Source organism: Chlamydomonas reinhardtii, chromosome 7 (assembly GCF_000002595.2).
Source record: "Chlamydomonas reinhardtii strain CC-503 cw92 mt+ chromosome 7, whole genome shotgun sequence".
Lineage (NCBI taxonomy): Eukaryota > Viridiplantae > Chlorophyta > Chlorophyceae > Chlamydomonadales > Chlamydomonadaceae > Chlamydomonas > Chlamydomonas reinhardtii.
The window spans coordinates 4,672,477-4,698,130 of record NC_057010.1 but is presented as its reverse complement, the minus strand read 5'-3'; the positions used below and the strand labels follow the sequence as shown (position 1 = coordinate 4,698,130).

General features: G+C 65.7%; 6 protein-coding genes across 7 annotated transcripts; 2 read left to right on the top strand and 4 right to left on the bottom strand.

The window, feature by feature from the left end:
- Positions 1 to 75: 75 nt before the first annotated feature.
- On the top strand, positions 76 to 5,709 carry CHLRE_07g344850v5 (uncharacterized protein). The gene is made up of 11 exons (XM_043064435.1): positions 76 to 347; positions 687 to 800; positions 1,162 to 1,206; positions 1,432 to 1,479; positions 1,874 to 1,972; positions 2,212 to 2,271; positions 2,587 to 2,673; positions 2,954 to 3,019; positions 3,286 to 3,356; positions 3,537 to 4,124; positions 4,436 to 5,709. Exons 1-11 carry the CDS (start codon positions 189 to 191, stop codon positions 4,494 to 4,496), a joined length of 1,398 nt encoding a protein of 465 aa, XP_042923003.1. The 5' UTR covers positions 76 to 188; the 3' UTR covers positions 4,497 to 5,709.
- A 232-nt stretch (positions 5,710 to 5,941) lies between these two features.
- CHLRE_07g344800v5 (uncharacterized protein) lies at positions 5,942 to 9,065 on the bottom strand. The gene is made up of 3 exons (XM_043064434.1): positions 7,448 to 9,065; positions 7,219 to 7,329; positions 5,942 to 7,103 (listed from the first exon to the last, which is right to left on the bottom strand). Exons 1-3 carry the CDS (start codon positions 9,032 to 9,034, stop codon positions 6,981 to 6,983), a joined length of 1,821 nt encoding a protein of 606 aa, XP_042923002.1. The 5' UTR covers positions 9,035 to 9,065; the 3' UTR covers positions 5,942 to 6,980.
- A 731-nt stretch (positions 9,066 to 9,796) lies between these two features.
- On the bottom strand, positions 9,797 to 14,558 carry CHLRE_07g344771v5 (uncharacterized protein). The gene is made up of 2 exons (XM_043064433.1): positions 13,382 to 14,558; positions 9,797 to 13,172 (listed from the first exon to the last, which is right to left on the bottom strand). The coding sequence occupies exons 1-2, from the start codon at positions 14,219 to 14,221 to the stop codon at positions 10,779 to 10,781; spliced, it is 3,234 nt and encodes a 1,077-aa protein (XP_042923001.1). The 5' UTR covers positions 14,222 to 14,558; the 3' UTR covers positions 9,797 to 10,778.
- Positions 14,559 to 14,606: 48 nt separating this feature from the next.
- On the bottom strand, positions 14,607 to 17,828 carry CHLRE_07g344702v5 (uncharacterized protein). The gene is made up of 7 exons (XM_043064432.1): positions 17,752 to 17,828; positions 17,263 to 17,496; positions 16,919 to 16,982; positions 16,695 to 16,759; positions 16,308 to 16,431; positions 15,466 to 16,049; positions 14,607 to 15,157 (listed from the first exon to the last, which is right to left on the bottom strand). Exons 1-7 carry the CDS (start codon positions 17,773 to 17,775, stop codon positions 14,657 to 14,659), a joined length of 1,596 nt encoding a protein of 531 aa, XP_042923000.1. The 5' UTR covers positions 17,776 to 17,828; the 3' UTR covers positions 14,607 to 14,656.
- A 100-nt stretch (positions 17,829 to 17,928) lies between these two features.
- Positions 17,929 to 22,704, top strand: CHLRE_07g344668v5 (uncharacterized protein). Its single transcript, XM_043064431.1, has 4 exons — positions 17,929 to 19,420; positions 20,069 to 20,113; positions 20,345 to 20,781; positions 20,987 to 22,704. The coding sequence occupies exons 1-4, from the start codon at positions 18,350 to 18,352 to the stop codon at positions 21,684 to 21,686; spliced, it is 2,253 nt and encodes a 750-aa protein (XP_042922999.1). The 5' UTR covers positions 17,929 to 18,349; the 3' UTR covers positions 21,687 to 22,704.
- Positions 22,705 to 22,706: 2 nt separating this feature from the next.
- On the bottom strand, positions 22,707 to 25,608 carry CHLRE_07g344634v5 (uncharacterized protein). Of its 2 annotated transcripts, none has more exons than XM_043064429.1 (6): positions 25,217 to 25,608; positions 25,054 to 25,099; positions 24,391 to 24,823; positions 23,782 to 24,206; positions 23,430 to 23,557; positions 22,707 to 23,214 (listed from the first exon to the last, which is right to left on the bottom strand). In XM_043064429.1, exons 1-6 carry the CDS (start codon positions 25,516 to 25,518, stop codon positions 22,752 to 22,754), a joined length of 1,797 nt encoding a protein of 598 aa, XP_042922997.1. In that variant the 5' UTR covers positions 25,519 to 25,608; the 3' UTR covers positions 22,707 to 22,751. The 2 variants fall into 2 exon arrangements, with proteins under 2 accessions (XP_042922997.1, XP_042922998.1); XM_043064430.1 differs by having other exon boundaries at positions 24,391 to 24,820.
- Positions 25,609 to 25,654: the final 46 nt, after the last annotated feature.

Sequence of the window (25,654 nt, the reverse complement as noted above, 5' to 3'; positions counted from 1 at the left end):
AATCCCTGCATGACGGAAGTTCTCTCCGCCAAACTCGCATGTTCTCGTGACCTTCAGTACTGTAGTTGAGTCTGTGTTTACATGCCAAGATGGTTGAACTTAGCGCGAGCTAGCTCTGTGACTGTGAAACACAAATTCTTTCCACAGCTCTTAGCAGCAGGTGTGACTCAAGCATAGGTGCAGCAGCCATGGCCTCCGAGAGCACAGGCAGCAACTACTCGGCAGATGAACCGTCGGTGGAGGTTCTGGAGGACCTGTGCTGCAAGTTCATTCTCACGGCCCCCAAGGATGCCCTCGGCAAGGACAAACTATTCTTCCTGGTGGAGCAGGCCTGGTGGTACTACGAGGTGGGAGCAGCACACGGCTGTTTGACTCAGGGGGAGGGGCGCTGCAGCGGAGCAGGCTGCAACAGGTTCATGGCTCATGGGTGGGGGGTAGCGCGTGGGGAAGGGGTGGAGTGTCACGAACGTCAAGGCCTGCGCCCTGTCTTCTGGGCCCGGACAGGCCGCAAGCTTTTGACAACCCCTCGCACCTGGGATTTGACACCCCATGTTGGCGAACCTTGGTCTGCCACCGGCTGCGCCTGCCCCATCGCGAACACCGCTCGCTGCCCCCCCCCTCACCGTTGACCGCGGAAGATCCGACTGCCCGCCGTGCCGCCACCTCGCCCCCACCCCTTCCCCCAGGACAAAGTGCGGCCCATGGCGAAGAGCCGCGGCACGGAGCTAAGGCACTACTCCTCGTATGCCACTTTTGCGGAGCCGCTGTTTCGCAAGGTGGAGATTCTCAAGCCGCTGCGGGTGAGTACCGCCAGGTTAGGCTAGGGTGAGCCAGGCGGGCTCGAGTGCCGTCATAGAAAGGGTGGGGCTGGAGGGGCACAGGGCGGAGCAGTAAATGCAAGCACACGGCGGAGGAGTGGGCAGGAGGGCGACGAGACTGGCACGTGCGCGGGCGTGAAGGCACGTGGCCCGCAGGGGGAGGGAAGGGGCTGTGAGCGCCGGCCCGTGGGCCAGGGCTGTGCCTCCGAGTTCGGAGCGTGGTTGCCGTACGTGCGCGGGTGTTGCACTGCCACCCCCCATATGCGCCTGCCGTACGCGCACGTGACCTCGCATGTGCTGGCCGCGGCGACTCCGCCGTGCTGTGCCGTGCCGTGCCGTACAGGTCAACCTGCAAGCCTACCTCGAAGACTACCGCAAGTACAAGCAGGTGCGCGGCGCACAGCGACCCCCTTCGCTTCCGTGCCGTGCCGTGCCTGGTGTGGCAATCGGCTCTGCAGAGGACCGGCATCGCATGTTTTCCGCGTGTTTCCTCTCCTGCTATGTGTACCTTGTCACGCACATACCCATCCCATCCAAGCTGTCCCGACACGTGCCGCTCACTCACACACACACATACACACACACACGTGTCGGTACCACGTGCCACGTGTAGGGCATCCCCGTGTACGGCGCCATCCTGTTGGATGCAGCCATGGAGCAGGTGGGCGGGGCCAGGGTGGAGTCAGGCTGCAGCCGCGAGTGTGATTGCCTTCGATGAGCGTGTGTGGTGTCAGGAAACACGAGAAAGGGAAAACACGAGAAAGGGAAAACGCGGACTGACGCGCCTTCAATGAGCCTGCGTGTGTGCGTGTTGAGAATTTGGGCACCGTATCGTATGTGTGCGCGGGTGCGGCAGCTGTTGTGACCGGCGCTGGGCGGATGGGCACTCGCAGCCGTCCACCCGCGCCGCCGCGCCACCCGATGGCGCGACCCCTCCTCCGCCGCCCTCATCCGCCACCCACGCACATTACACTGTTCCTGGCTACGCCTTCACTTCTTACATGACCATGGATGCAACCCGCCCGCCCACCCGGGCGCGGTCCCGCACTCCGCAGGTGCTGCTGGTGCGCGGCAACAAGAGCAGCATGGGCTGGGGCTTCCCGCGCGGCAAGGTCAACGAGGGCGAGACCGAGGCCACATGCGCCATACGCGAGGTGGGGCGGCGCGGGGCGGGGCGGGGTAGGGAGGGGTGGGGGCAGGGAGGGGTGGGGGCGGCGCGGGGTGGAGTGGTGTGGGGCACGTGGTATGGCATGTTGGGGCCGGGTTCTCCCGGGCCGATGCCGCGCCCACACGTGATGCAGTGCGCTTACGCTTGCGTTTGGCCGCGCCCACAACCCTCTAATACATGTGCCAACATGTGCCAACCTGCCCGCGCTTGCGCTCGCGCTCACAGGTGCTGGAGGAGACTGGCTACGACATCCGCTCCCAGCTGCGTGAGCCGGACTACATCGAGGTGCGGTGGATGGCGTGAATGACTGGAGGCATCGGCGGCTGCAGCCTTGGGCCTTGAGAGGCAAGAGGCTAGGCGGCCAACGGCACCAGCGTTGCTTGCTGAGGCCCCTGCGATTTCAAGCATGCGGCTGTGGCGACACCTTGACGCCGACGCCCGCAGCATCCCTCGCCGCCGTTCCATCACCCCTCAAAACCCACCTCCTCTCGCCGGCTCCCTTCACGTATGAGTCTTCTGGATTGCCTGTTCCCAGTAAATCTCATGGGGTTGCGAAAACATCACTCCGTTCCCCATGAATGGCTGCTCCCCCCCACCCAGGTGACGGCGGACGGCAAGCGGCACAAGCTGTACATTGTGACGGGGCTGGACCCCACAACACAGGAGTTCGAGCCGCACTCCAAATGGGTGGGTGCGGCACGCGCGGCATGTGTGCAGTGGTGTTCAGCGGGTTGTGGCTCTGTGCGCATGCGGGCGGGTCGGAGCAGGTGCGGGACAAAAGATGAATCCGGTGTGCGGGCTCCAGGAGCGCTGAGGGGCGGGCTGACGCCGCAACACGCCTGCCGCCACTTGCCCGCCCCCGGCCCCAGCGTCCTCTAGCGCCTGGCTCTGGCGCCCGACTCTGGCTGACGCCTTCCTCTGGTGTGTCCCCTCCTCGTCCTCCTCCTCCTCTGCCGCCGTCCTGCAGGAGATCGGCGCCTACGCCTGGCACCGCGTGGACGCCTTGCCCGCCACCGCAGACGAGGCCAGCCAGGTGGGAGGCCTGTGGGGCGGGGGTGCGGGGGCGGGGCGGGGCGGGGGTGGGTGGGGGGGGGGTGGGAGAGCAGGGGGTGAGCAGGGAGGGAAGTGGTTCCCTCACCCCCACGGCGCCATGTTTTACCACCTCCCCTCCCCTCCCTGATCCTAGCAACGCCATGCATGCTGTGCAGCAAAGGGGCCTGAACTGAATGCCACGTTGGCTTGCATCCCACATTCCTACCGCACCCCATGCATGCTCCGGCATGCTCCGGCCCGCCACAGGTGTACATGTCCGCGGACGGCGTGCGGCACCGCTTCTTCATGATCCACCCCTTCGTGGGCCGCCTGCGCAGGTGGGTTATTTGTTTTAGCGCGCTGTGTCCTTGGTCCACGGCCGCCTCTAGATAATCAATACTGTATCCTTTGCCGCCTCGCACCTTCAAGCGCCCCACCACCATGCTCACAAAGCAGGCACAGTCCGACCAATGCTTGCCTGCACGCACACGCCCGCAACCCCGAACGCCCCGGCACAGGTGGATCAGCAAGCGCAAGGCCCAGATGGCCAGCCGCCAGGGCGGCGGCGGCGGCGCAGGCGCCGGCAACGGCAATGCTGGCGGTGGCGGTGGCGGCGGCCTGGGCCATTGGAGCGCGACTAGCAGCGCCGCCTCCTCTATGCACATGTCGCGTGCCGAGCTGCAGGCGCACCTGGCAACACTGACCGGGCCCTCGCAGCCGCCAGGGCTGCTGCCCGCTACGCCACCTGCGGCGTCAGCAGCGGCCGGCGGCGGCGGCGGCGCAGCAGCAGCCTCGTCTGCCGCCACCTCAGCGCAGCAGGGCGGGCGGAGCGGCGGCGGCGGCGCGAAAGACGGCGGCAAGGGCGGCCGCCTGGCGCACGCCAACCAGCCTGGGGCCGGCGCTGCGAACGGGAGGCAGCAGCAGGCGGCGACGGAGGCCGACAAGCAGTCACAGGTGAAGCTGCTGCAGCACGTCTCACAGAAGCTAGGGCAGTTGCAGGTGCACCAGCAACAGCAACAGCAACAACAGCAGCAGGCGGTACAGGGCTTGGGGTTGGCGGAGGCGGGGCCGTCAGCGGCGTGGACGCCGAGCATGTCGCGCTTCCGGTAAGCGGGGCCGGGGGTTGTGCTCTGGGTTTGTTTTGGCGTGGTAGGGATATATGGGCACGCCACATACCGTACCGTTGGTTTGTTAGTGCGCTCCGGAAAACTGGGCAAGCGGACAGGTGTTGCGCTCACCCGGGGGCGGGGGGGGGGGGCGGCCGCCTTAGATGCTGCGCTTAATGCCGGGCCCGACACTCGTGCCCGGCCTGCACGCACGCGCTAACCCCGTATCCACGGCCCGTCCTGCTCACACATACCCACACGCATACGTTGACGGACGTGAATCTGGATCTGGATCTCGCCGATGCACGCAGGTTCGACCGCGACTCCTTGCTCAAGTGCTTTCCCCCGCCCGGTGCGACGGTGGCGGCATGAGTGAGGCCGATTGCTGCTGCTGGCGAGGCTGTGGCGCTTGGTGGTGCTGTGCGGCTCCCGTACAGTCGACTGACGAGACTGAGCAATGGCAGGACGCATTCGGCGCCGTTGGCTGACCGTGCGTGTATGGATGGACCACATTGAACTAGGCACGCTCGGGACCAAGGACTTGGACAGGCGGCACTGTGTGACATACCGACTGACCACACCCGGGCGGCTGCGGCATTGCCGTGTGCGCGGCGGCCACTGCCGTGCTGTACATTGATCGGTACACAATGAGTCAATGACTGTACGATAACCCAGGGGTGGTGCCCCCTAGGGATCCGGACGGTTCGCACGCGATGGTGCAGATCTGTCCGGCGTTGCTGGGCTGCGGGGTAGCGCACGCGGGTAGGCCTGATGGCAGCGGGCTGTTGCCGACAAGCCAGCCGCGTTGCAGCGGCTACGGCAGTGTGGGCTTCATAGGCGGGTGGGGTGCTCAGGGTAGCCGCGGGCCGGGACATGCGGTGTGTCCAGGCTGGATAGCTGGGATGTGGGAGGCTCGAATCCTGTTCCAACGGCTGGCAAGTGTGCGCGGGTAGATTTGCGAGTTGCGGGGGACGCGGTTGGTACCGAGGCAGTGCGGGCACACGACTGGTGGTGACGCGTGTTGCATGCGGCGCCCCTGTCGTGGTACCGTATATATATCCGATATACCGTAGCCACCAAAGTGGTCCAGCAGAATCCAGTTCCAGGAGACGAGGGGCCCTTGCGGCTCGGTTAGTGCCGTTAGTCTCGTTGCAGGTATTAGGAATGCACACTTCCAATCCTGTAACACACACACACACACAGAATGGGTGGGCCAGCGCAACGCAGCCATTACACAGTCATGCCTGCACGACACGGCATGGCACGACAAAATGCCAGACCCCACGCGTGGGAGCCCCCTCACGGAGCGACGCAAGCCTACCCCACACGGGTATGACGCCGGTCTGGAAATGGGGTCAAACGGCACGTCGTTTTTGACAGGGTTGGCGATGCGGATCAGACCCCAACTTTTGGCAGCAGGTCTGGCTACCCACGGCTGACGTGCTTCTGTCTGATCCACATCGCTAGCATGTTGGTGTTGCAGCTGCCGTCCGGGGGGTGCGTTCCGGCCTGCTTGGCACGGTCGGACACGGTGGTCAGGTCGACCACTGAAATAGCTACCGGCGTTCAATCAATATTTGCTTGGTACTACTGAGACCTTAAACATCTTGTTTGCGGCCTAATCGGTGATGTCGCGGTCAACATGTTCTACGAGCTCGCCCAGATCACCTGCTTTGACGTCAATTTAGATTGCCGTCGGCTAAACTATACTTCATAAGACTACTTTAAGGGTCCGGGGCTTTACAGTGCGACTCTGGCGAAAGCATGCCTCGCGAAATGTGGTGACAGCCACCCGCGCAAAATGCGACGGGAGCCAAACTTTAGCATCATTACATATCATATAAGTTAATTCCGGAAGGAGGGAGGCTAAATCTGCGCGAATGCGGAGAAACACGTGTGGACACGTTTTTGCCCCTCCCCAGACCGGCGTCATACCCGTGTGAGCCTACCCCCCCCCCCCCCCCCCCACACACACACACATGACCATGCTGATTTGACGTTCGTGAACCCCTCCCCACTCTTCTTTGGAATGGACACCAGAGTCCTTCTCTTCCTGCACAGTCTGCACTGGCTCATCTGTCTTTTCCAGCTGCCCACCAACCTCAATACCCATCGATACCGTATCTCCCTTGTACCCCATTGACGTTCCGGCTCCACCACTAACTTTCGCATATTACTCTACATTTCCCTTCATCTCTATCTGCCTTCCTCCTGTAAACAAGGAGGTGGCTGCCTTAGGCAGGAAAAGGGCTGAGCCCTCCCCTCCCGGGTCGTTATCAACCCAGCCACCTTGACGCGGGCGCCTACTAAGCACACGCAAATTGCACACGCCTCTATGTTGGGGGCCTTTGGCATCCCCGCAAATCCGGACGTGGCCGGTTGGGTGGGGTGCACAGTCCGTGCTAACCCGCAGCTAACAAAGTAGTCACGTCACTCGCCGCCAATCGACACGTGCACCCTCAGCCCCACGCCCTGCTAGCGCCGTTCATTTACATGCAATAGGCAATAACAAATACTAATACGTAGAGACGGACAGGGGTGTTCCTGGGGGGCTTCGCCCCCCCTCTGGAACGCTGCGCTGGGGGGGCGCATCATGTCTCAACAAGGAGGTGGCTGCCTTATGGCAGGAAAAGGGCTGATCCCGGGTCGTTATCAACCCAGCCACCTTGACGCGGGCGCCTACTAAGCACACGCCTCTATGTTGGGGGCCTTTGGCATCCCCGCAAATCCGGACGTGGCCGGTTGGGTGGGGTGCACAGTCCGTGCTAACCCGCAGCTAACAAACTAGTCACGTCACTCGCCGCCAATCGACACGTGCACCCTCAGCCCCACGCCCTGCTAGCGCCGTTCAGGCTCTCAGCCCGGCCCCGCCGCCGCCGGCGGCCATGGCGGCCGCTGCAGCTTGATCGGCCGCTCGAAGCCCATCAGCTTCAGCAGGAGGAGCACACGAATCACGTTGGCGGCGGAGACGTCGCGGTTCTGGGGATGGGGAACGGGGAGGAAGAAGAGAGCGCACATGAGCTGTCTCAGCCGTCAACCTGTCAATCAATCCGTCCCCAGTGCCCAGCCGTCCCCGCACATGCACGGTCCTCACCCAGGTCGTCAAGCAGTCGTTGCAGACTTTGACCGACCAGGGCCGCTGCCCCTCCTTCAGCCCCCCAAGCCGCTTGATGGCCATCTCCTGACACCCGCAGTTGTAGCAGGTCTGCATGGTCGGGAGGGTGGGAGGGAGGGGGGCCACACAAGGGCTTCCGCTAAAGCCAGGCATAAACCCAGCGGCCCACCCACCCACCAGCAATTGCAATCCCACTCAACCCACCCACCTTGGAGGTCTTGTATTCATCGATGATGAACACATGCTTGGCGTAGCGCTCACGGAGCAGCTTGATGAGCCGCCCCGTTGGCGCGCGCCCGCCCCTGACGGAGATGGGGGAGCCGCCCTTCCCTCCCTGGAAGGCCCACGAACCCCACCCCACCACCACCTCCTCCTTGGGCCTGCCGCCCGTGAGCTGCTTGGCGACGCGGTGGAGCGCGCGGTCGCGCTGGATGAACGCAGCCCAGCGCTTTCGGCGGAAGGCGGAGAAGTGGTAGTGCCACAGCACGTGCACCGCGCCCCGGGGCCCCGCCTCTGCCTGCCCCGCCGCCTGCCCCGCCGCCTGCCCCGCCGCCTGCCCCGCCGCCTGCCCCGCCGCCTGCCCCGCCTCCTGCCCTGCCGCCTGCCCTGCCGCCCTACTGACGAAGAGGTAGCGCAGGCGCTCTTCAAACCGGGCCGCCGACGCGGTCGCCGCCGTGGGGATGCCGCCGACGTACGCCTGCAGGGCTGGCGCAAGCTGTGGGCGGTTTGGCTGGAGTCGTTCCAGGCCTGACATGTGCCGCCAGTGGCCCATGCTCATATGGAATCGGCCCCGCTTCTGGCGCCGCCGCCGCGCTGTCCTGGCTCGCGGCTGCCAGTGCTTCGATTGCTTCCGGCGGTGGCCCCCCTTACGCCCGCCCCCCTTGCGCCCGCCACCCTTGCGCCTGCGACGCGGCTCCGGCGGCAGCTGCCCAGGGAACAACTCCTCATCCAGCTGCTTGTCGTGCAGCTCGAGCAGGGAGCGCTGGGCAGGGCTGACACCCTCCCTGACACCCTCCCAAGCCCAGGGCCCTGGCTGGTACAGCGGAGACCGTGCTGCCATGAACCAATTCCCTCCCCCGCACGGGTCCACACCGATGATCTGCGTGGCCTTCATCTCCTCCAGGGTGCACAGCTCCTCCGCATCGGCGGGCGCGGTCGCCGGCTTCAAGTTGGCCAGCGGCTTGTTGTGCGCTTCTCGCGCCACGCTGCAGGCCACCCCGTCCGTGGTGATGTAGTTGGCGAAGGGGGCGTTGCGGGAGGTCACACCCCCGAGCTGGAACAGGCCCCAGCCGACGGCGTTCAGCGTGGCAGACGACTGCATGCCCCCGCCGCCAAACGCGGCCTGGACAAACGAGGAGGGTGCCACGGCGCCCGCGCCTGCACCGGCGAAGACCTCGCCATGGCGCCTTGCCAGGGTGGGCAGCAGCCCAGGAAGGCGGGCCATGGACGTGTTGTCAAGGGGCACATAGATCGGCGCGAAGGAGGGGCTGGGGGTCAGCGTGAACGGACGTGCGCGATGCAGTTCCCGGCGCAAGGACGCAAGCCGCTGCGTGTCCTCTCGCGTCAACGGCTGCGCCTGCGTCAGTTGCTGCACCTGCGCCCCCAGCTGATCGCGGCGTGCCTCAAGGCCTGCGAGAATCTTCGCGGCCCATTCCATGTGCCGCGTGCTGGCCTTCTTGTACGTGGCCTGCGTCCCCTTGACCTCCCGCAGCAACAGCTCTGCGGCCCTTTTCGACGCACGCTGGGCGTTGACGTAGTCAACGAGGGCGGTCCAGGCTTCATGTCTCAAAATCATGTCTCAAAAAAGGGGTTCCTCCTGTAAAAAAAGCATTATATTGGGTACCTGTATTTTCGTTGCAGTCAATTTTTTCTGGAGAGGGCGGTGGCGGGGGTGGTGGCACCGCGCCTACCGGCGGCAACAGCAGCGGCCACGGCGTTGGGCCCGGTGGTGGCGGCGGCACGGGCGGCCCTGGGCCCAGCGGCAGTGGCGGCGCGCATGTTCGGAGCAGAGGGGGCGGGCAAGGCCACGTGGAGGAGGACAGCGCGGCGCCACCTTCAAAGCGGCGCCGGCGCGCAGGTTGAGTGTAGCAGTACCTAGCCCACCCCGGACATAACTCACTGTAGAGACTGGCAAGGGGTTGGAGATGTCCAACGGATGAGACTTGGGTGACCGCGTATTCACTAGAAGACTCGTAAGAGGCATAAGTTAGGGCCCAGCCCTGTCTCGAACAGGGATCGTAACAGTAGATCTATTACAACTGGCCGGAACACTGGGCGTGGTGATGGCTTAACTCGGCGCCATCGGCCGTGCCTCTCATCGTGTCTCATCTTGGCGGGCGTTCCGCCCACATTGAGACCTGCCGGTGTTGTCTGGTTAGCGACCTGTGCTGACGAGGATGGCGTAGCGGGCAGCTGCAGCGGCAAGGGTGTTGAGAGGTTTTCCTTGCTGTCTGGTTGGCCTGCTGCCTGCTGCACTAGTGCTTGATAGCTGGGCGTGACTGGGCACATATGGCGGGCGCCGGGCGGTGCCTGTACAAACCGACCCCGGCTATGTCCGGGAGATGAGGCTAGTATCGGAACCTTCGGCCTCAGACGGAGGACGTGGCGTGGGCTCAGCCCACTTTTCCCTTGCGAGGGAGAGCCACCTTTTCTTGTCGCACATAATCCCGCATCATCTCTAGCTGCCCCCGCCACCTTCCTCCTTGGGTTTGGTTTGTACGGGCACCGCCCACCACGTGTCCAGCCGAGCTGGTTGGCTACGGACTTGGCACGTTTAAGAGACAACGCGAACTTGACAATTGCTGTAGTGAGATGTAACGGGAGTGCAGGCAATGCATGGGAACCAAACAGCAGTACTTTCCACCACACAACCTGCCATGCTATGCAAGATGCTATGCTCGCCAGCAACGACCGCAAGCAAACCAGACGTCGGCAGGTCTGAGCCTGCGCGCCGGGCCCATTTCTCGGGCGTCGCCGTGCTCCCTCCTTCACATAACTTTACCTGCCCCATCCGCTACGCACAAGCACGCCGCCACTGCTGGGCCCAGGGCCGCTGCCGCCGCCAGGTCCTGCGCCGCCGCCGCCGCTGCCGCCAGGTCCTGCGCCGCCCCCACAGCTGCCATGCCCTGCACCGCCGCCGCGGCATGGTATCCATTAAACCGTCCGCCACCCCTATCACCAACTAAACTGTCACCCATATGCCGTGATACAACACACACACACAAAACGTCAACCAGCCATCCAGGCAAACCAAAGAACGTCCAATGTAGCGCATCCTTTCAAGCAGTCTCCGGAGACCTGCTGCCAACCTCCACACCGTACGCGCGACATACTGGGTACGGCTACTCATACGAAGTAAAGGTCCCAAAGTTACCGCAGTTGAAGGGGAACGAGCTACCAACCGCAATCCTACGAAACACAAGCCTTGTGTTCGTGTGCTACCTTGTGCACTCTTCAAGGCTTCTTCCAGCCTACACAGCCCCGGCCCGCATCCAATACTCGTTTGACACTTCACCCTACGCGACTGCCGTCGTTGGAGCTCATGCCTTCTCTACTCCTGCCTTAGTTGCGCCTGCTGCCCCTGCCGTCGCCGCGGCGGCCCCACTGCAGGTGCTAGAGTGCCGCTCACGCCAGTCCGCAAGCTGGCAAGCGCCGCAGCAATACGTGGCAGCACGGCACCGCACACACGTCTTGCCGCTGCGAGGTGGTATCAACGCGCTGGGGCTGTCCAGCGAGCAGCATTGCGGGTTGCAGCACAACTTGTGCTCAAACACCGGCCCACCGCTGCTGCTGCCCTGTCTGCCGCCGCTAGTGGTATTGCTGTTGCTGCCACTGCGACCACCACTGCCGTCCCCGCCGCCGCAGGCTGCTGAGGGCTCGCCCGTAGCAGTAGCCGCCGCTGCAGCCGCCGCCTCTGCGACCATCAGGTCATGCAGCCCCGCCTGTACCTGGCCTTGAGACAGCAGCCACTGGTACCGCGGCCGCACGACGCCAACCCACTTCTGCCTCAACCTATCCGCCGTGGCGCTAGCATGCAACACGCCGCCCTCCCTGCTGGCGGGCCCTTGTGCCTCTGCGCTGCTTCCCCCGGCGCCAGCACCTCCACACTCGATCAACAACTCCTCTCTCACACCCTCAGCTACTGCGTCCAGGTAATCCACAATGTCCTGCCGCCCGTGCGCCGCCGCCAGCTGCTGCACCGGCAGCGGCGCCAAGCACTGCAGCACCAGCTCGGGCGGTGGCGGCTGTTGCTGCTGCTGCTGCTGCTGCTGCTGCCTTGCCGTGCTCTTCGCCCATGATTGCGTTGCCGCGCGCGCCATATGCTTAAAGAGTGTCCAATACGACTGGAGTAGGTCCAGCACAGCCGTCTGCACGCACGCATGGCAATGCTTGAGCAGGGGCTCTACTGCGGCCGCCGCGAAGAGGTACGCGATTCCGCTCATGCCATCCGCAAGCTGCATAGTTGGCGTCACACCCTCCCACCACGCCCCCTCCAGCGACGTGCTGCGTGCCCCCCCACCGCCTCCGCCTCCCGCACCGCCGTTGGCCTCAGCCCATGTGCAATCCCTGTGCCAGAGCACATCCACCAGCAGGCGCCCCACCAGGAGCGCCTGCAACAATGGCCGCGCCGCGCGCTCGGCGGCAGCTACTGAGCCCTGCAAGGCATCCTCTGTTGCCTTTGCCAGCGTAGGCAGCCACTGGTACACTGCGAAGCTGGCGAGCAGCTGCTGCTGCCGGTCCGCCGTGGAGCCGGCAGCCGGCAGGCCGCCCGCCGCCGCCATCCAGGCGATGGAGCACGTGGAGGGCTTAACACTCCCGTCCTTGTGCCCCAGACGCTCCAGCACCGAGTTGAGGTACAAAGCAGGAGCAGCGGCTGCGGCTGCGGCATCGGTGGCTGCGGCATCAGTGTGTGCCTGATGCAACGGTTGCTGCTCCGGACGCCCCTGCTCCTGCTGCCACTCCCGCTGCTGCTGCTGCTGTGCATTTTCGCGCAGCGCCCGCACGTCCGCGACCTGCTCCAGCATTGCAGCAAGGTAGGTACACAGATAGCCCCCGGCACTGCGCTGCGCAACTATCCCTGTTCCTGGCTGAGAGGCGAGTGCAATCGTGTCCAGCAACGTGTCATTCGCCTCCAACAGCCGAGCTGCTGCGCCCAGCGTGGCAATCAACGACATCGCCTGCTGCAAGGGACCGCGAGCCAGCACTGCGGGCCACACGCCCGAGTAGCGCAGCGCGCAGTTCACGACGTACAGCAGCTTGCTTGCGCTGTCGGACTGCCGCCAGGCCTGCGGCGCGCGAAGGCACCGCTCCACAGTTGACAGGAGCCCCGCGTCCAGCGCACAGCGGAGGCTGTAGCTTGGGTCCCTCCCACGCGCCAGGCTGGCTGCTGCCTTCGCTGCTACTGCCGCCTCCGCACCCTGCGCCTCCGAGGTTCCCGACGGCCAATCCACGCTCGCCGCAGCAGCAGAAGCTGCATCCGTCACCCCAGCAGCCCACGCGGCCGGCGGCGGCGCATTTAGCTGCAGCCGCAGCAGCTCCCCTGCGTCCCGCGCAAGCCTGTACCCCTCAATCAGCATGGACGGCTCCTGCGCCAGCAGCTGCCACCAACTCGGCAGCAGCACCGCCGCCTGCCGCGGCCGCAGCTCCGTCAGCAGCCGGGCCATTACCGTGGCGGCCGTGCACAACGTACACAAGTCCTTGCTGCCATAGCAGGCGAGCCCGTACCATACTTCCTTCAGCAGACCGTACGCGTGTACGGCGCTGTACGAAGCTGGTGCTGACCCCTCCGCCGTTGCTGACCCTGCTGCGGATGGCCCCGCCAGTTGCTGCGGCTGCGGCTGCCTGTGCGGCAGGTGGTCGTAGCCCACGGGCGGCTGGGCGATGGCCAGGTCGCAGGGGCCGCTGACCGTCACCTGCAGGACGATGACACATGCCTGCAAAGCGATGACACGGCGAGCATGAGGTATAGTCTCTGTGCGCATGTATGGTAAGATTGCCCTCTCGTAACGTTGCAAGCATAAACACTACCGCCGACATCAAGTGTCAAGCTTATTTTACTCCTTTCAAGCATCGCTGTCAGCTGTACCATACCGTAAGCGAATTGCAACCACTTGTAAAGACAGACACACTCGAATGTACGCACCATGCCTATGCCGGACATGTCGATGAATAGCTGCTCGGCGGTCCTCGGCGGCTGAAAGGGCCTCACCACCTTCGGCGGCAGCCCGTGCCGCAGCTGCGACACAGGAGGCGCCAAGCCCTGCTGAATGCTGCCGTCGGCGGCGCCTTGCCGCACGGCCATGGCTGCACACAGTCCCGCCCATCCAGCGAAGAGCTGCACGCCGGGGGCGGCCAGCAGCGGCCGCATCTGCTCCAGCAGTCTGAGCTGCTCCGGCTTCGACGTGCCATCGTGGAGGGTGTCCCTTTCCCGGGACCTCGGGCATAGTGAGGCGATGCTCACGTTGTCAACGAAGCACATCAGTAGGGTCTTGCACAGGACCGCCGCGGTCTGCGACACGCTGGTCCAGTCCCCATCTGATGTCCCCGTCGCCGAGCTTGTGGCTGATGCTCTTGCTCCTGCTGCTGCTCCGGTTGCAGCTGGGGTGGCCTGCGCAACGTGCAGCAGTGCCCGGACGGCGTGCTCGAGCAGCTGCGTGTGCGCCAGCGCCGTTACCAGCTCCTGCTGCAGGCCAGCGTCAGAGCTCTCGCCCACGCACTCGGCAACATCACGGAGGGCATCAACCACGTGCATGACCAGCATCAGCTTTGACCGATACAGCGTCGCGGCGCCACGGCGGGCAGCGGCCGCGCGGGTGGTTGCGAGCGTCTGCGCCAACAGCCTCGCGTATACGGCCAGCGTGTCCGCCCTCAGCAGGGCCAGGACCAGCTGGTCGCCAGCTGGGTCGCCCTGTCGGCTTCTGAGCACTTCTTGTAGCTTTATCGCAGTAATTTGATGGACGACGAGTGCAGGTATACTCGTCATGTCTGCGGCGAGCGCGCGTGCGGCCCATCCATGGGCAGCGACAATGCCGCCCAGGACTTCGACACTGCTGACTAAGTCCAGGTCAGCATCCTGGAGTGCATCATTCAGGGATTCCACCCGGTCTGGAGCTGCCACCGCGTCCTCGCGGAGGGCAGCTATGTATTGAAGCCCTTGCTTGATGCGGCTTTCAAGAGTTTCAGGCACTCGGGCCCGTCTAGGCGGCATTTTCAACTAAGCTACTGACGCGAGTTTCACGAGTCGTTGCCAAAGCAGCTCGCCTTGGTGGCGCTTCCGAGCATTTCACGACTGTGCTGCACCTCAGGTGGTGCGCTTTCGCTTTTGCACGCTTGCAGCTACACTGCTAAAGATACCAGACGCAAAAATAACTCTAGCTAGCACTGGCCAGTTGCGGACAACTCATCCACCAGCCTCCTCTCATGTCGTCGCCCACAGCCCCAGCTGCTGCCTCAGCTGCTGCAGCCCCTCCGCCGCCGCGTGCCGAGTTGCCCGGTCCACGCCGCGGCACTTGCTGATGTCCAGGTACGTCAGGCGCCTGCAGCCTACACCCGCTCCTGCACTCACTGCATTGCCACCCAGCGCACCACCGCCACACCCTGCCTGAACATCCTCATCCTCGTCGTCACCGCCGCTGTCTGACACCAGGTCAATCACGCCCTGCCTCCTCCGCCTCCGCACCACTTGCTGCCCCGCCCAAGACCCCGACACCGCGGCGCCCGCAGCGCCCGCCGCCGCCCCTCCAGCCCGCTGCCCCTGCTGCTGTAACGGCGGCGGCCCCGCCAGCGCCATCAGTCGGCGCACGCCCCAGTCGGTGATGCCCGTGGCGCTGACGTCCAGGCTGCGCAGGGCGGTGCAGCCGTACGCCACGTGCAGCAGACCCGCGTCCGTCACGTGCGTGCTCTCGCTCACGTCCAACACCTGGGGACGGAGGTGACGGAGGCGGGTGGCGGCAAGGTCATTGAGAAGGAGGTACCAACAGGGCTTGTACTTCGCAGGCCTGCACAACAACCACAGCGCCGCTACTTGCAATTGTACGACCAACCCGTACATGTGCTTCTGTCCACTCAAACAACGCTCCCGCTCATCCCACATACCGTGCTGACATATCGGAAAGGACATCCGGATGCCGCCCCCTGCAGCAGTTCGTTCAGCGCCTCCCTCCCTCCCTCCCTCCCTCCCTCCCTCCCTCCCTCCCTCCCTCCCTCCCTCCCTCTCCACCTCCGCACCTGCAGCGTGCCCCCCAGCAGCCGCGCCAGGCCGTGCAGTCCGGCGTCGCTCGCCAGCACCGACCGACTGGCGCGCAGCTCCCGCAGCGGACCCACCAGAGCCGCCCGCAGCGCGGGGCGCAGGCTGGCGCACAGCCGCAGTCGGCAGTCGCCGTCGCCCGGCATCCGGAGGTTCAGCGTGGAAGCAGGCGCGCCGTGCACCGCGCCCCGTCCCGCAGCACTAGCGCCGCCGCGGCTGGCAGTGGCAGTAGCTGCCGCAGCAGCGCCACTCCCGGAAGCAGTACCGGTAGCAGCGCCGGACGCGCGCAGTAGCGCGGCCTCTGCTGCCTCCAGTACGTCGGCTGCGGCAGTAGCAGCCAGCAGCGCCTCCCGCTCCTCATCCTCCCCATTCTCGTCATCGTCTGCGCGCCCATCCCCCTGCCGCCTCACCCAGGCGCCGGCGGCCCGGGCGGCCCCGAAGGCCGCAGCCACGTCCGGGCCGCCGTCCTGCTGCAACACGCCGCGGGTGAAGGCGGCGATGGAGGGCGATGCGGAGTCCAAGACGGCGACCTGGATGGCGGTCTGGTCCAGCAGGCCCATCGCGCCTACACGCGTGTGTTATACAGGGAAAAACACGTGCGTTAGGGAGCGCACGGGAGGGAGGCACAAAGCGTGCGTGCGTGTATGTGTGTGTGTGTGTGTGTGTGTGTGTGTGTGTGTGTAGAGCAGCCTTGGTGCGCCTTCCTGTTCGACCCGAAACCCGAAGCCACTGGCCGTCACTGCCAACCGCCATCGCCCCCGCCCCCGCCTCCGCCCCCAGCCGCCCCCGCCTCCCAACTGCGGACAGCGCCCGCCCGGCTCACCGCTGACGTCCAGGCACCTCAGTGCTGGTGAGCCGCCCACCGTGCGCCTGAGCAGCTCCAGGGTGCTGCCGCGCCTCTGCACCGGCGTCTGGTCCTGGGTGGACGTGGCGCGGGACAGACCCAGCTGCGGGGCAGGCCGCCAGGCGGTTGTGGTTGTGGCGGTTGTGGTTATGGCGGTTGGGGTGATGGTTGCGTAGTTATGCAAGGCCAAATGGGACCCAGTTTGTCGCCAAGGTCCACACACACACACACACACACACACACACAGGTCAATGTGTGTATACAGGCCGAGGAATGTCGATGGCAGATTGGAGGAATGAGCACACGTTGGAAGGGCCGCGCAAGGGGCTACATGGGCGGAGGGGGAGGCGTTGCGCCTGGCCGCACCTCGCACACACGCAGTCGAGGGAAGCCGGGCCCAAGGGTTGCGGGCGCAGGGCCCAGCTCCAAACCTGTCGGCGCACGTGAAGTGCCGTGGGGCAGCAGCGGGGCGGTGGGGTCGCACCCGCACCGCACGACACGTGCCACGCGGTGCCCCTTGCTGTGCCAGCATCACGTGTCATCGCGGCATCACCCACACCGCCGCAACTCCTGTGACCCCGCCCACCCACCTCTGAAGTAGGTTGCGGAGCCCACCGCGTCCAGCCGCAAGAGGCGCAGGTTGGGCGCGGCGGCCTGCATCCGCGGCAGCGGCAACAGGCGGCGTAGCGTGTGTTGCGCAGTGTGCAGTGTGCGCCGCATCCCCCATGCGACGCATAACGCAACACAAAGGCACTCTCCACACGCTTTTTTTTACGCCCGCCCATGCACATTGCGGCCCACGACCGCAGGCCCGAGGCTCTTGCGTTTGGCGTCGACCCTCTCGCACCTCCCTGTCAAGCCACAAACCCCACACAAACACACGCGTCCATGTGCATACACGCCCATGCGCGCACAAACACACACGCTCATGCACCTGCAGCCGCTCGATGGCCACCGGGAACTGCACCAGTGCGGGCGACCTCGCGCCCGCGCCGCTCAGGTCGAGCTCCGTCAGGTGCAGCAGCAGCGGCACACGCCGCAGCGGCGGCAGCGCCGCCCGGCTGGGTGGGCCTTGCGGGTGCTGGTGGTGTGAGGCGGTGGCGGCGGTTTCGGAGGCGAGGTGCGGAGGTAGCGTGACGTAGGGGTCTGCGGGCGTGAGGGCCTTGAGCTGCAAGGCGCACGGGGGCGGGACAGGAGCGAGGCATGCGGGCAGAAGCGGGGATGGGAGGGCGGGTTACGGCATTCCGAGGTGAGGTTTCGGACTGGCTGATGCGAGGGCAAAAGTTGTGCAGGCGGAATGGGCAGTAGCCAGTTGCCGGGGAAAGCGCAGGAGGACGAGAGACACGCACCGACGATGAGCCATGCGACCTGTCAAAAACAGCGGATTGCGAGTCGCATGGTTTGCAGTCGGACGTGATTCAGCTCCTGCGTAATGCAGAGCCGTCATTGCATTTCCTCTGCTGTGTAGCGTAGCCAGTCAGACCTTGACGCGGCTTTCGCGAGGGGCTGTGACCGACCGCGTGCGAGTGCGCGCTGCCTTTGACGCCGCACCGCCGCGCAAGCAGTGCAGTCGACACCGTGAGCTGCATTGCCATCGCCCCCAGAAGTCCCCCAGAGCCTTGAGCTAAGCATTGCTCAGCGCAAGCCCGGCAGCTGCGTCGCGCGGCCCTGTGACCTCGCACGTCATCGACGCCTCGGCCGCGCGGCTGCCTCCGACCCAGCGACAGCGCTTGTTGGCCGGCATTTGCCCTGCGCATCTGCCGCTTGCTTTCCAGTACATCGTCGCTGCAGTGCATATAGTCAGTGCGCGGACGACCGGGCTTGTGAGCTGCCGGCTACATCACGCGGTGACTCGCGCAAGCCCCAGCGTGACTCGCGCAGTGCCGCAGCTGCTTGGGTCAGTCCTAGCCGCAAGACTTGCGGAGCGCTCGCGCTCTTGTGGCGGTGGCGGGCCCAAACCAGGGCGCCTCCGTAAACGTGAGCCCGCAGTGCCTGCAGTGCCGTCCTCCCAGCTAGCAGAAATGCAGCGACAGCTCTCAGAGGAGGCGGCCGCCGCCGCAGCAGCCGTCGTCCCAGCCGCGGCGCTGCCGCTGGGGGCGCGGCTGCGAGCCGCGGCCGCCGCCGACTCAGTCGCGGCGGCGGCGGTGGCGGAGAGTCGAATGCCGGCCGGCCGACGCAGCCTGTCGGGGGCGGCGCCGGCGGCAGCGGCAGCAGAGGTGGCGCTGGGCCCGGCGGCTATGGACGTGTGCGCGGATCGCGGAGGTGGCGAAGCCGGCGGCAGTAGCGGCAGCTGCTGGCAGGATGAAGGGTGCGCGGTTGAGGCTGCACCGCCGCTGTCAGCGGGTGTACGGGAGACCGTGCTGCCCCCGGTGTTTGGGGCCGCCGCCGCCACGGCTGCAGCCGCCGCCGCTGCTGCGGCCGAGGCGGCGGCGTCCGGGGCTGTAGCAGCGGCTGCTGCAGCCTCTGCTGCTGCCCTGCGCGCTGAGCCCGCCTACGCCCTGCCGTCGCCGCCGGGGTGGCGCGGCCTCAGCAGCAGCGCCAGCAGGGCTGCTCTTGCAGCCGCCGCCAGCGATCGTCCAGAGCCCGATACCGCCGCCGCCAGCGGCGGCCAGGGCTGCCGCCACCGCCGCCAGTGGGCATCCACGCCGCCGCCGCCGCCGCCGTCTCCGGCGTCGCACATCCACGCGCACCAACCCAATGCGTGCTGCAGCCCTAGCGCCGCCAACTCCGGCTCCGGAAGCGACGCTGCACCCGCGGCCCCTACAGCTACAGCTACGGGCTTCAAGCGCAGCCGCTCGGCTGCTACTGCCATAGCTGCTACTGCTGCTGCCGCTGCCCGGCGGCCCATGTACACTGATGAGGATCACGACGACAGTGACATCGGCGACGAGGATGCCGCTGCTACTGCCGCTGCTGCTGCTGCCGACGGCGGCGCCGCCGCTGGAGGTGCTACAGCCGGCGGCGGCGCCGGCGACCCGCGCGACACGCGGCGCGAGCGCAACCGCCTGGCTGCCAAGCGCTGTCGCGAGCGCAAGACGGCGCACCTGGCGGCGTTGGAGTCGGCGCTGGCGAAGCAGGTGGCGGCGAACAAGGTGAGGGCGGGGCCGCCATGCGCGTGTGTATGTGTGTGTGTGCGTTAAAGAGCACAAGGAAAAACATAGCGTATATGTTGAAAAAAAAACGAAGCCCGCCCATAGCGTATATGTGTGTGTGCGTGCCTGTGTGTACTAGAAAGGAGAGGCCCCGAGGCAGCGGATGATGCAGGGGCCGCGTTGCCCCAGCGTCCGCGCTGTGTTGTGGCGCGCTTGCAGTCCCGGGCTTGGGCGGGGCCGCATTGCCCCACAGCCGCAGCCCAAACCGCTAGCCGCCTCGGAATTCGGAGTCGGACCTCTCCTTGGTGGCGTGGGCCGCATTTCCCCGGTGTGGATCGCGCCGTGCCGCCATAGAGGTATGGGCTGGGGGCGCGTTGCCCTCATGACCCTAACCCGTACCGCCTAGCTGCCTTGAATAGCCGTGATGCTTTCTTGGCGGGGGCCGCATTGCCCCTTGGCAGCTGTTGCAGGCGGGGGCCGCGTTGCCCCCTAACACCGCTCCGCGTGGCTTCCGGTGTACTACTCTGCCGCTCGCCACAACACACACACACACACACACACATCCACCACCCTCTGCCGTCGCACCCTCCATCGCTTCCAACCCCCCTTCCACCTCCTCCACCTCCCCTCCACCTCCTCCATGCACAGGACCTGGCCCGCCACGTGGACCAGGTGGTGGCTCTGTACCGCCAGGTGGGCGCGGGCGGGGGGAGGCAGGGCGGGGAGGCTGCGAGGGGTGCACGGGACACGTGTGTGTGTGTGTGTGTCTGTGTCTATTTCTGTGTGTGTGTATGTGTGTGTGTGTGTGTGTGTGTGTGTGTGTGTGTGTGTCTGCGCGCGCGCATGCACATGCGTGTTGCTGGTGTTGCTGGTGGGCATGACCTGCGCTCACTGTCCGGTGCCCCCGGCCCGGGTGGCCCGCAGGAGCACTCGCTGCGCTCCGCTGCCAGCACACTGCTGCACGCCCTCGCATACGCCCTCACCGAGCCGCAGCTACAGTCGCAGCCGCAGCCGCAGCTACAGCCGCAGCTACAGCCTCTGGTTGGTGCTGGTGCTGGCGCTGCATCGCCGGTGCCGGCGCCGCCGCGGCTGGGCAGCAGTCATAGCGCCGGTAGCACCGGCACCGCCAGCGCCAGCAGTGCCCTGCCACGGGCGCCGTCCTCTCCACTCGCCGACGCCGCCGGAGCTGCACCCACCGACCCACACACCGCCGCGGCAGGCGCTGCCGCGGCGGCCCCGCAGCTGCCGCCGCCCCCGCTGCCGCTGCTGCTGCTGGGGTGTGGGCGCAAGGGACTTGCGGAAGTGGTGGCGGAGCTGGAGGCGGGCCTGGTGTCACAGCCGCAAGTGGAGGCGTACGCACGGTGAGGAAGGGGGCCGCTCCCCCGGGCGAGGGTGTCTCGGCTCCTGCCGTTGCTGCTGCTGGGTGCTATGGACGGATTCTGCCGCTGTGCTTGGCCCGCTGCTGCGTTACCTGCCTGCGTGACCTGCTTGTCAGGCCCGGCCGCCTGCCCAGCAAGCCTAGCAGTTTGCATTTGTGTGATGCCTGACTGCACCCGTCCCCTGCAGGGAGCTCCGGGCTCTACGCCTGGCGCCAGTGGGGGCACCACACGGCAAGCCCTGCACGGCGCCGCCGCCACCGCACGCCGCCGCCGCTGCTGCCGCGGCCACCGTGCCGGCCCCGGCGCCGGCGGCTGCAGCCGTCATCCATGCACCTACTGCTACTGCCACTGCCGCCGGCGAGCCAACCGGCGGCGCGGGGGGTATGTCACCGGAGGGTCCCGACAGCGGTTGCTTCGCGCCGCCAACCGCAGCCTTGGCGGTACGTGGCAGTAGCAGTACTGACGGCGGTGGCGGCGCGAGCGGCAGTAGCACCGGTGGCAACGGTGGCGGCAGTGGCATTGCCAGCGGTCTTGATCTTCAGCTGGAGCTGCTGCGGCTGCTGCAGTCAAGCTCACTGCTGCTGCTACAGCCTGCTTCTGCGGCAGCTGCTACTGCCGCTGCCGTGCCCGTTTCCAGCCCATCAGACGCGCTACAGCCGGGCGGCCTCGACGGAGGAGGAAGTCCGGGCCAGTTGGAAGCACAGCTGCTACTGCTGCTACAGCGTGAGGCCGTCGCCACGCTGGCGCCGCCGCCGCCCACCCCGCAGCAGCCGGCAAGGGGCGCACAGCCGCAACCGCAGTTGCAGCCGCAGACACAGCTGCCGTCATCAACACCCTCGGCCTTGCAGTTTGTGGCGCTCACGAAGCGGGAACCGTCCTCCAACTAATAGACGGGCGAGACAGCCGTGCGTTTATCGCCGAGTTGGGCAATGATTACGGTATTTGGAGTTCCCTCTTCCTTTCTGTGGGTGCCTGGTGTTGCTTGGGAGATGTTTCCTTTCCTGTGGGTGTCTGGTGTTGTCTGAGAGATGTCTTTAAACTTCAAACAGCAAGTGATCGGTTCCACACGCGCACATCAGTAGCGCTCAGAATACTGCAAGTAGTCGTCCACGTGGTGGCGCATACCCCGTGCTTTTGCTGCCTCCAAACCTACTTGACGGGCGCCGCACACGTGTCCAACAGTGGTACGGCATAGGACGGGACGGCGGGATGGTGCAAACCAGGGCGTGGCCAAGTCAGGCCATGCAAACATGAGTACGGTATGCGGCTGCTCATGGGCGCATGAGAGCTACGAATAAGTAAGGGCCACGGCGAAATAGCGCCACGGCTTCGTGCGTGGCGTGATATAGCCGCGGGTTGAGACAGGGAATGTCGGACCACAAAAGAAGGGACTTACGTGGATAACATGGTGAAGCGCCCCCCCCCATAAAATGAGGGCAGTTCCCGAGAGGTCAAATGCCCCATGATGTTGCGGACACATGCTGTAGATGTGCGTGAGTGAATGCTGGACCCGGGATGTCATGAAGGATGAAATGAATGGAATGTGATGAAACGGAACGGAGATAACAGTTGCATGTGATGGAGTTAGAGCATGGAGAAATATGCGGGACGCGAGAAGAATAACATTGGGTCTGAGGCAGAAGTTGAGGCAGTGAGGTAAACAGCCGTGAAACGCGTGAATAGGGGTATCAAGCCAGGCAAAGAGGCTTTGAGGCTGCGAGCACGACCACGCACAACAACGTCCCCGCTGGACCAGGACACATGCACGCGCGCATCAACGAGGTATCACCATGTGGGTCACAAGCGTCCATTAGGCGCAGCCATGTGTGGGAGCATCGACATAGTGATGTGCATGTGGGAGTGCAATATGAACTTCTGGGGTTGCAGGAGAGAGGGTTGAGGCACGGCGGCTACCGTGTAATGCGCCATACACACCAGTCGCCCCGTGACGACTAGCGGCCCATCACGGCCCCACCACGCACCGTGCCAACGCCCAGACGAGGACACTCTCGAGCCCGCAGCACGCGCAGCGGGCAGGGCAGTGCGTAGGCTCCCGCCGCACCCGCAGCCGCCGCCGCCGCTGAACCCGACCGCCCGCCGCCGGCGGCTGCTCCTCCTGACGCAGCCGCTGCTGGCGCTGCAGCGCCTGCCGCCTCCGCCTCCTCGTCCTCCACCACGATCACGTCCTCCGCCCCTGCTACTGGGCCAGCAGCAGCACCCCCGCCACCTCCAGCGCCCCCAGCACCACCGGCAGTAGCTGTAGCAGCTGTGGCAGTGGCTGCTGCCGGCAGTAGCTGCCGTGGCGCCAGTGCGGCCTGCAGTATCCGGTCCAGGCCGGACAGCACGCAGTAGCTGAGGTCCAGGTGCTGTAGCTGGGGCAGGCCGGAGGCCAGCGCGGGCCGCAGCAGGTCAGACCTGAGGGCGCGGGCGTGGGGGTTTGGGCGTGTGTCGCTAGAGCGCACGGCCTAGCCACACACATCCTGCACAACCCGACATTCAGGGCACGCAGGGCTGTTCGAGACTGGCCGGTGCCCTTGGCGCTCGAGGCAAAGTGCACTTGAGAACTACCCGCCACACTCCTTTCATGCGTACACACAAACAAACACACACACGCGCGTCCACACACTCACTTGACCAGTCCGTCGCACTGGCTAAGCTCCAGCGATGTCAGCCCGGGGCAGCCGGCGCCCAGCAGCTCCAACAGCCCCTCGGGCGACAAGCCGGCCGGCTCCACGCCGCCTAGACACAGCGAGCGAACCTGCGGCGGGAACCACCAGGTGTGACGGCGAGAGCACACAGGAGACGCAAACCCCCGATATGCACGAACATGCGTTCCGACGGTACACATGCCTTCTCCGCTCGTTGTGCTACACGCGCCATACAAATATATGTGTTGGAAAAGCATTAAGGGAAGGTTCGACACTGTGCATGCGCATGCGCAAGCAAAGCGGGCCGTGCTCGACGTACGTCACACGCGCGCACCTGCCTCCACCTGCCGCTGGCCAGGCCTCGCCGCATCACCGCATCGCTAAACTTGACGCCGGGCCGCGACCGCAGATTCATGCAGCCCCACAGCCCCACCATGCCCCCCTCTCCGCCACCCTCTTCGCCGCCGCCGCCTCCAGCAGGGCTCTCATCCGCCCCGCCCTCGCCAACCGCAGCGCCGCCGGCGCCGTCCGGCAGCGCACCGTTGGCCCCGCCGACACCGCCGACGCTGTCATCGGCAGTGGCTGATGTCACAGCCTGCCGTGGGCCGCCGACGGCTGCTGCGCCCAGTGCGGCTGCAGCGGCGGCGGCGGCGCGGGCCGCAAGTGCGCTGGCGGCGGCGGTAGAGGCGGGCGCGGCGGCCAGAGCGTCTGCCTCCAGGTCTCTACAAACCACCCGCCAGTGCCGGTTGACGCAGGCGACTGCGGCGCAGACATGCAGGCAAGGGCGTGCAGTTTGGGGCAGGCTGCCATGTGATGGTCGAGGCGGTTGTGGCACTGTTGGTGGGAGAGGGGTGGCACCACACGCTAGTTTGCGAAGCCGCCAAGTCAGCCACGGTGTCACGGAGCCCAGAGGCATGTGGCAGGGTGCAGGGGAAACACCCACCAGCTCCGGCGGTGGGCAGCGCTCCTTGTCGGCACGCCCACAGCAGCACCTCCCGCAGCAGCGGCGCCGTCAGGCCGCCCCAGTCCCGCGGCGGCCCCACCGGCCGCACCCAGGCCGCCGCTCCCGCCGCACCCACCGCCGCCCGCGGCACCGCGCCGCATGCAGCCGCTGAGCCTCCACTTCCTCCTGCTGCTCCTCCTCGTCCCGATCCGCCGCTGCCGCCGCCGCGGCCGCTGCCACCTGCAGCTGCGCCGCCGCGTTTGCGGCCCCCGTGCCCACTGCCGCCCCCTGCCGCTGCCGCAGCTGCCGCCGCGCGGCCCCGTCCTCGACCAGCAGCACCGGCAGCGCCAGCAGCCGTGTCATCGGCGTCGCTCTCGCCACCTTTGCTGCTGGCCGCGGCACGCCTCTGGCGCTTGACTGGCGCCAACGCCTGCTGCCGCACGGGCCACGAGATAGCAACGGCACCTTAGCAGGCTGCCTTTGTGTACCGTACACTCATGGCACCCGGTATGTCTTGTGCGCAAGCAACTGCGACAGTGTGGCTCTGAAGCAGCGGATCCTCAGCACACAGGTCCCGGCGGCCGGGCTTGGTCCCCCGACGTCGGCTGTGTCCGGCACTTGCCCTTGATTCCAGACCCCAACTGCCAGACTCCCGCCCCTCACCTGCGCCGCCGCAGCTGCCACAGTGCCGCTCCGTGCCCGCTGCCTCCTGCGGTTGGAACAGGTACCGTAGCAGGTGGCTTTACCAGCCATCAAACGCGGTAAGCGCACAACCCTCTTTTGCCCGCCTCGCGCCCCCTCTTGTGCAACATACGACGCGCCGCACCTGCGTGCTAGCGGCTCATCCATGCCTGCATCCTCCTTTTCATCGTCATCACTGTCACTGCCGCTGCTCGCACTGCTCTCATCTGAGGCCTCCGGCTCGCTTTCAGAACGCCGACGCTTGCGTGGAGTTGACCTTGCTGCCGCAGCTCGCCCAGTGCGCCGCTGTGGAGAAGGCACATTCGGACGGTAGTCTTCATCTTCGTCGCTGTCATAAACAGGCGCGCCGAGAAGGCCGCGAACGTATGCGCGTGGAGGGCCCCTGCGCAGCGAGCCGGGCTTCTCTTTCGCCTTCTTTGGCGCCATGTATTTATTGGAAAGATGCAAAGCAATAAAGCAATGTTACGAAACCGTGTTTAAAGGTTCGCTGGATTGCGGATTCAGAGTGATTTTACAATTAGCGAGGAGGGTCTTTAAAAATGTTGCACTTGACAAATTACAG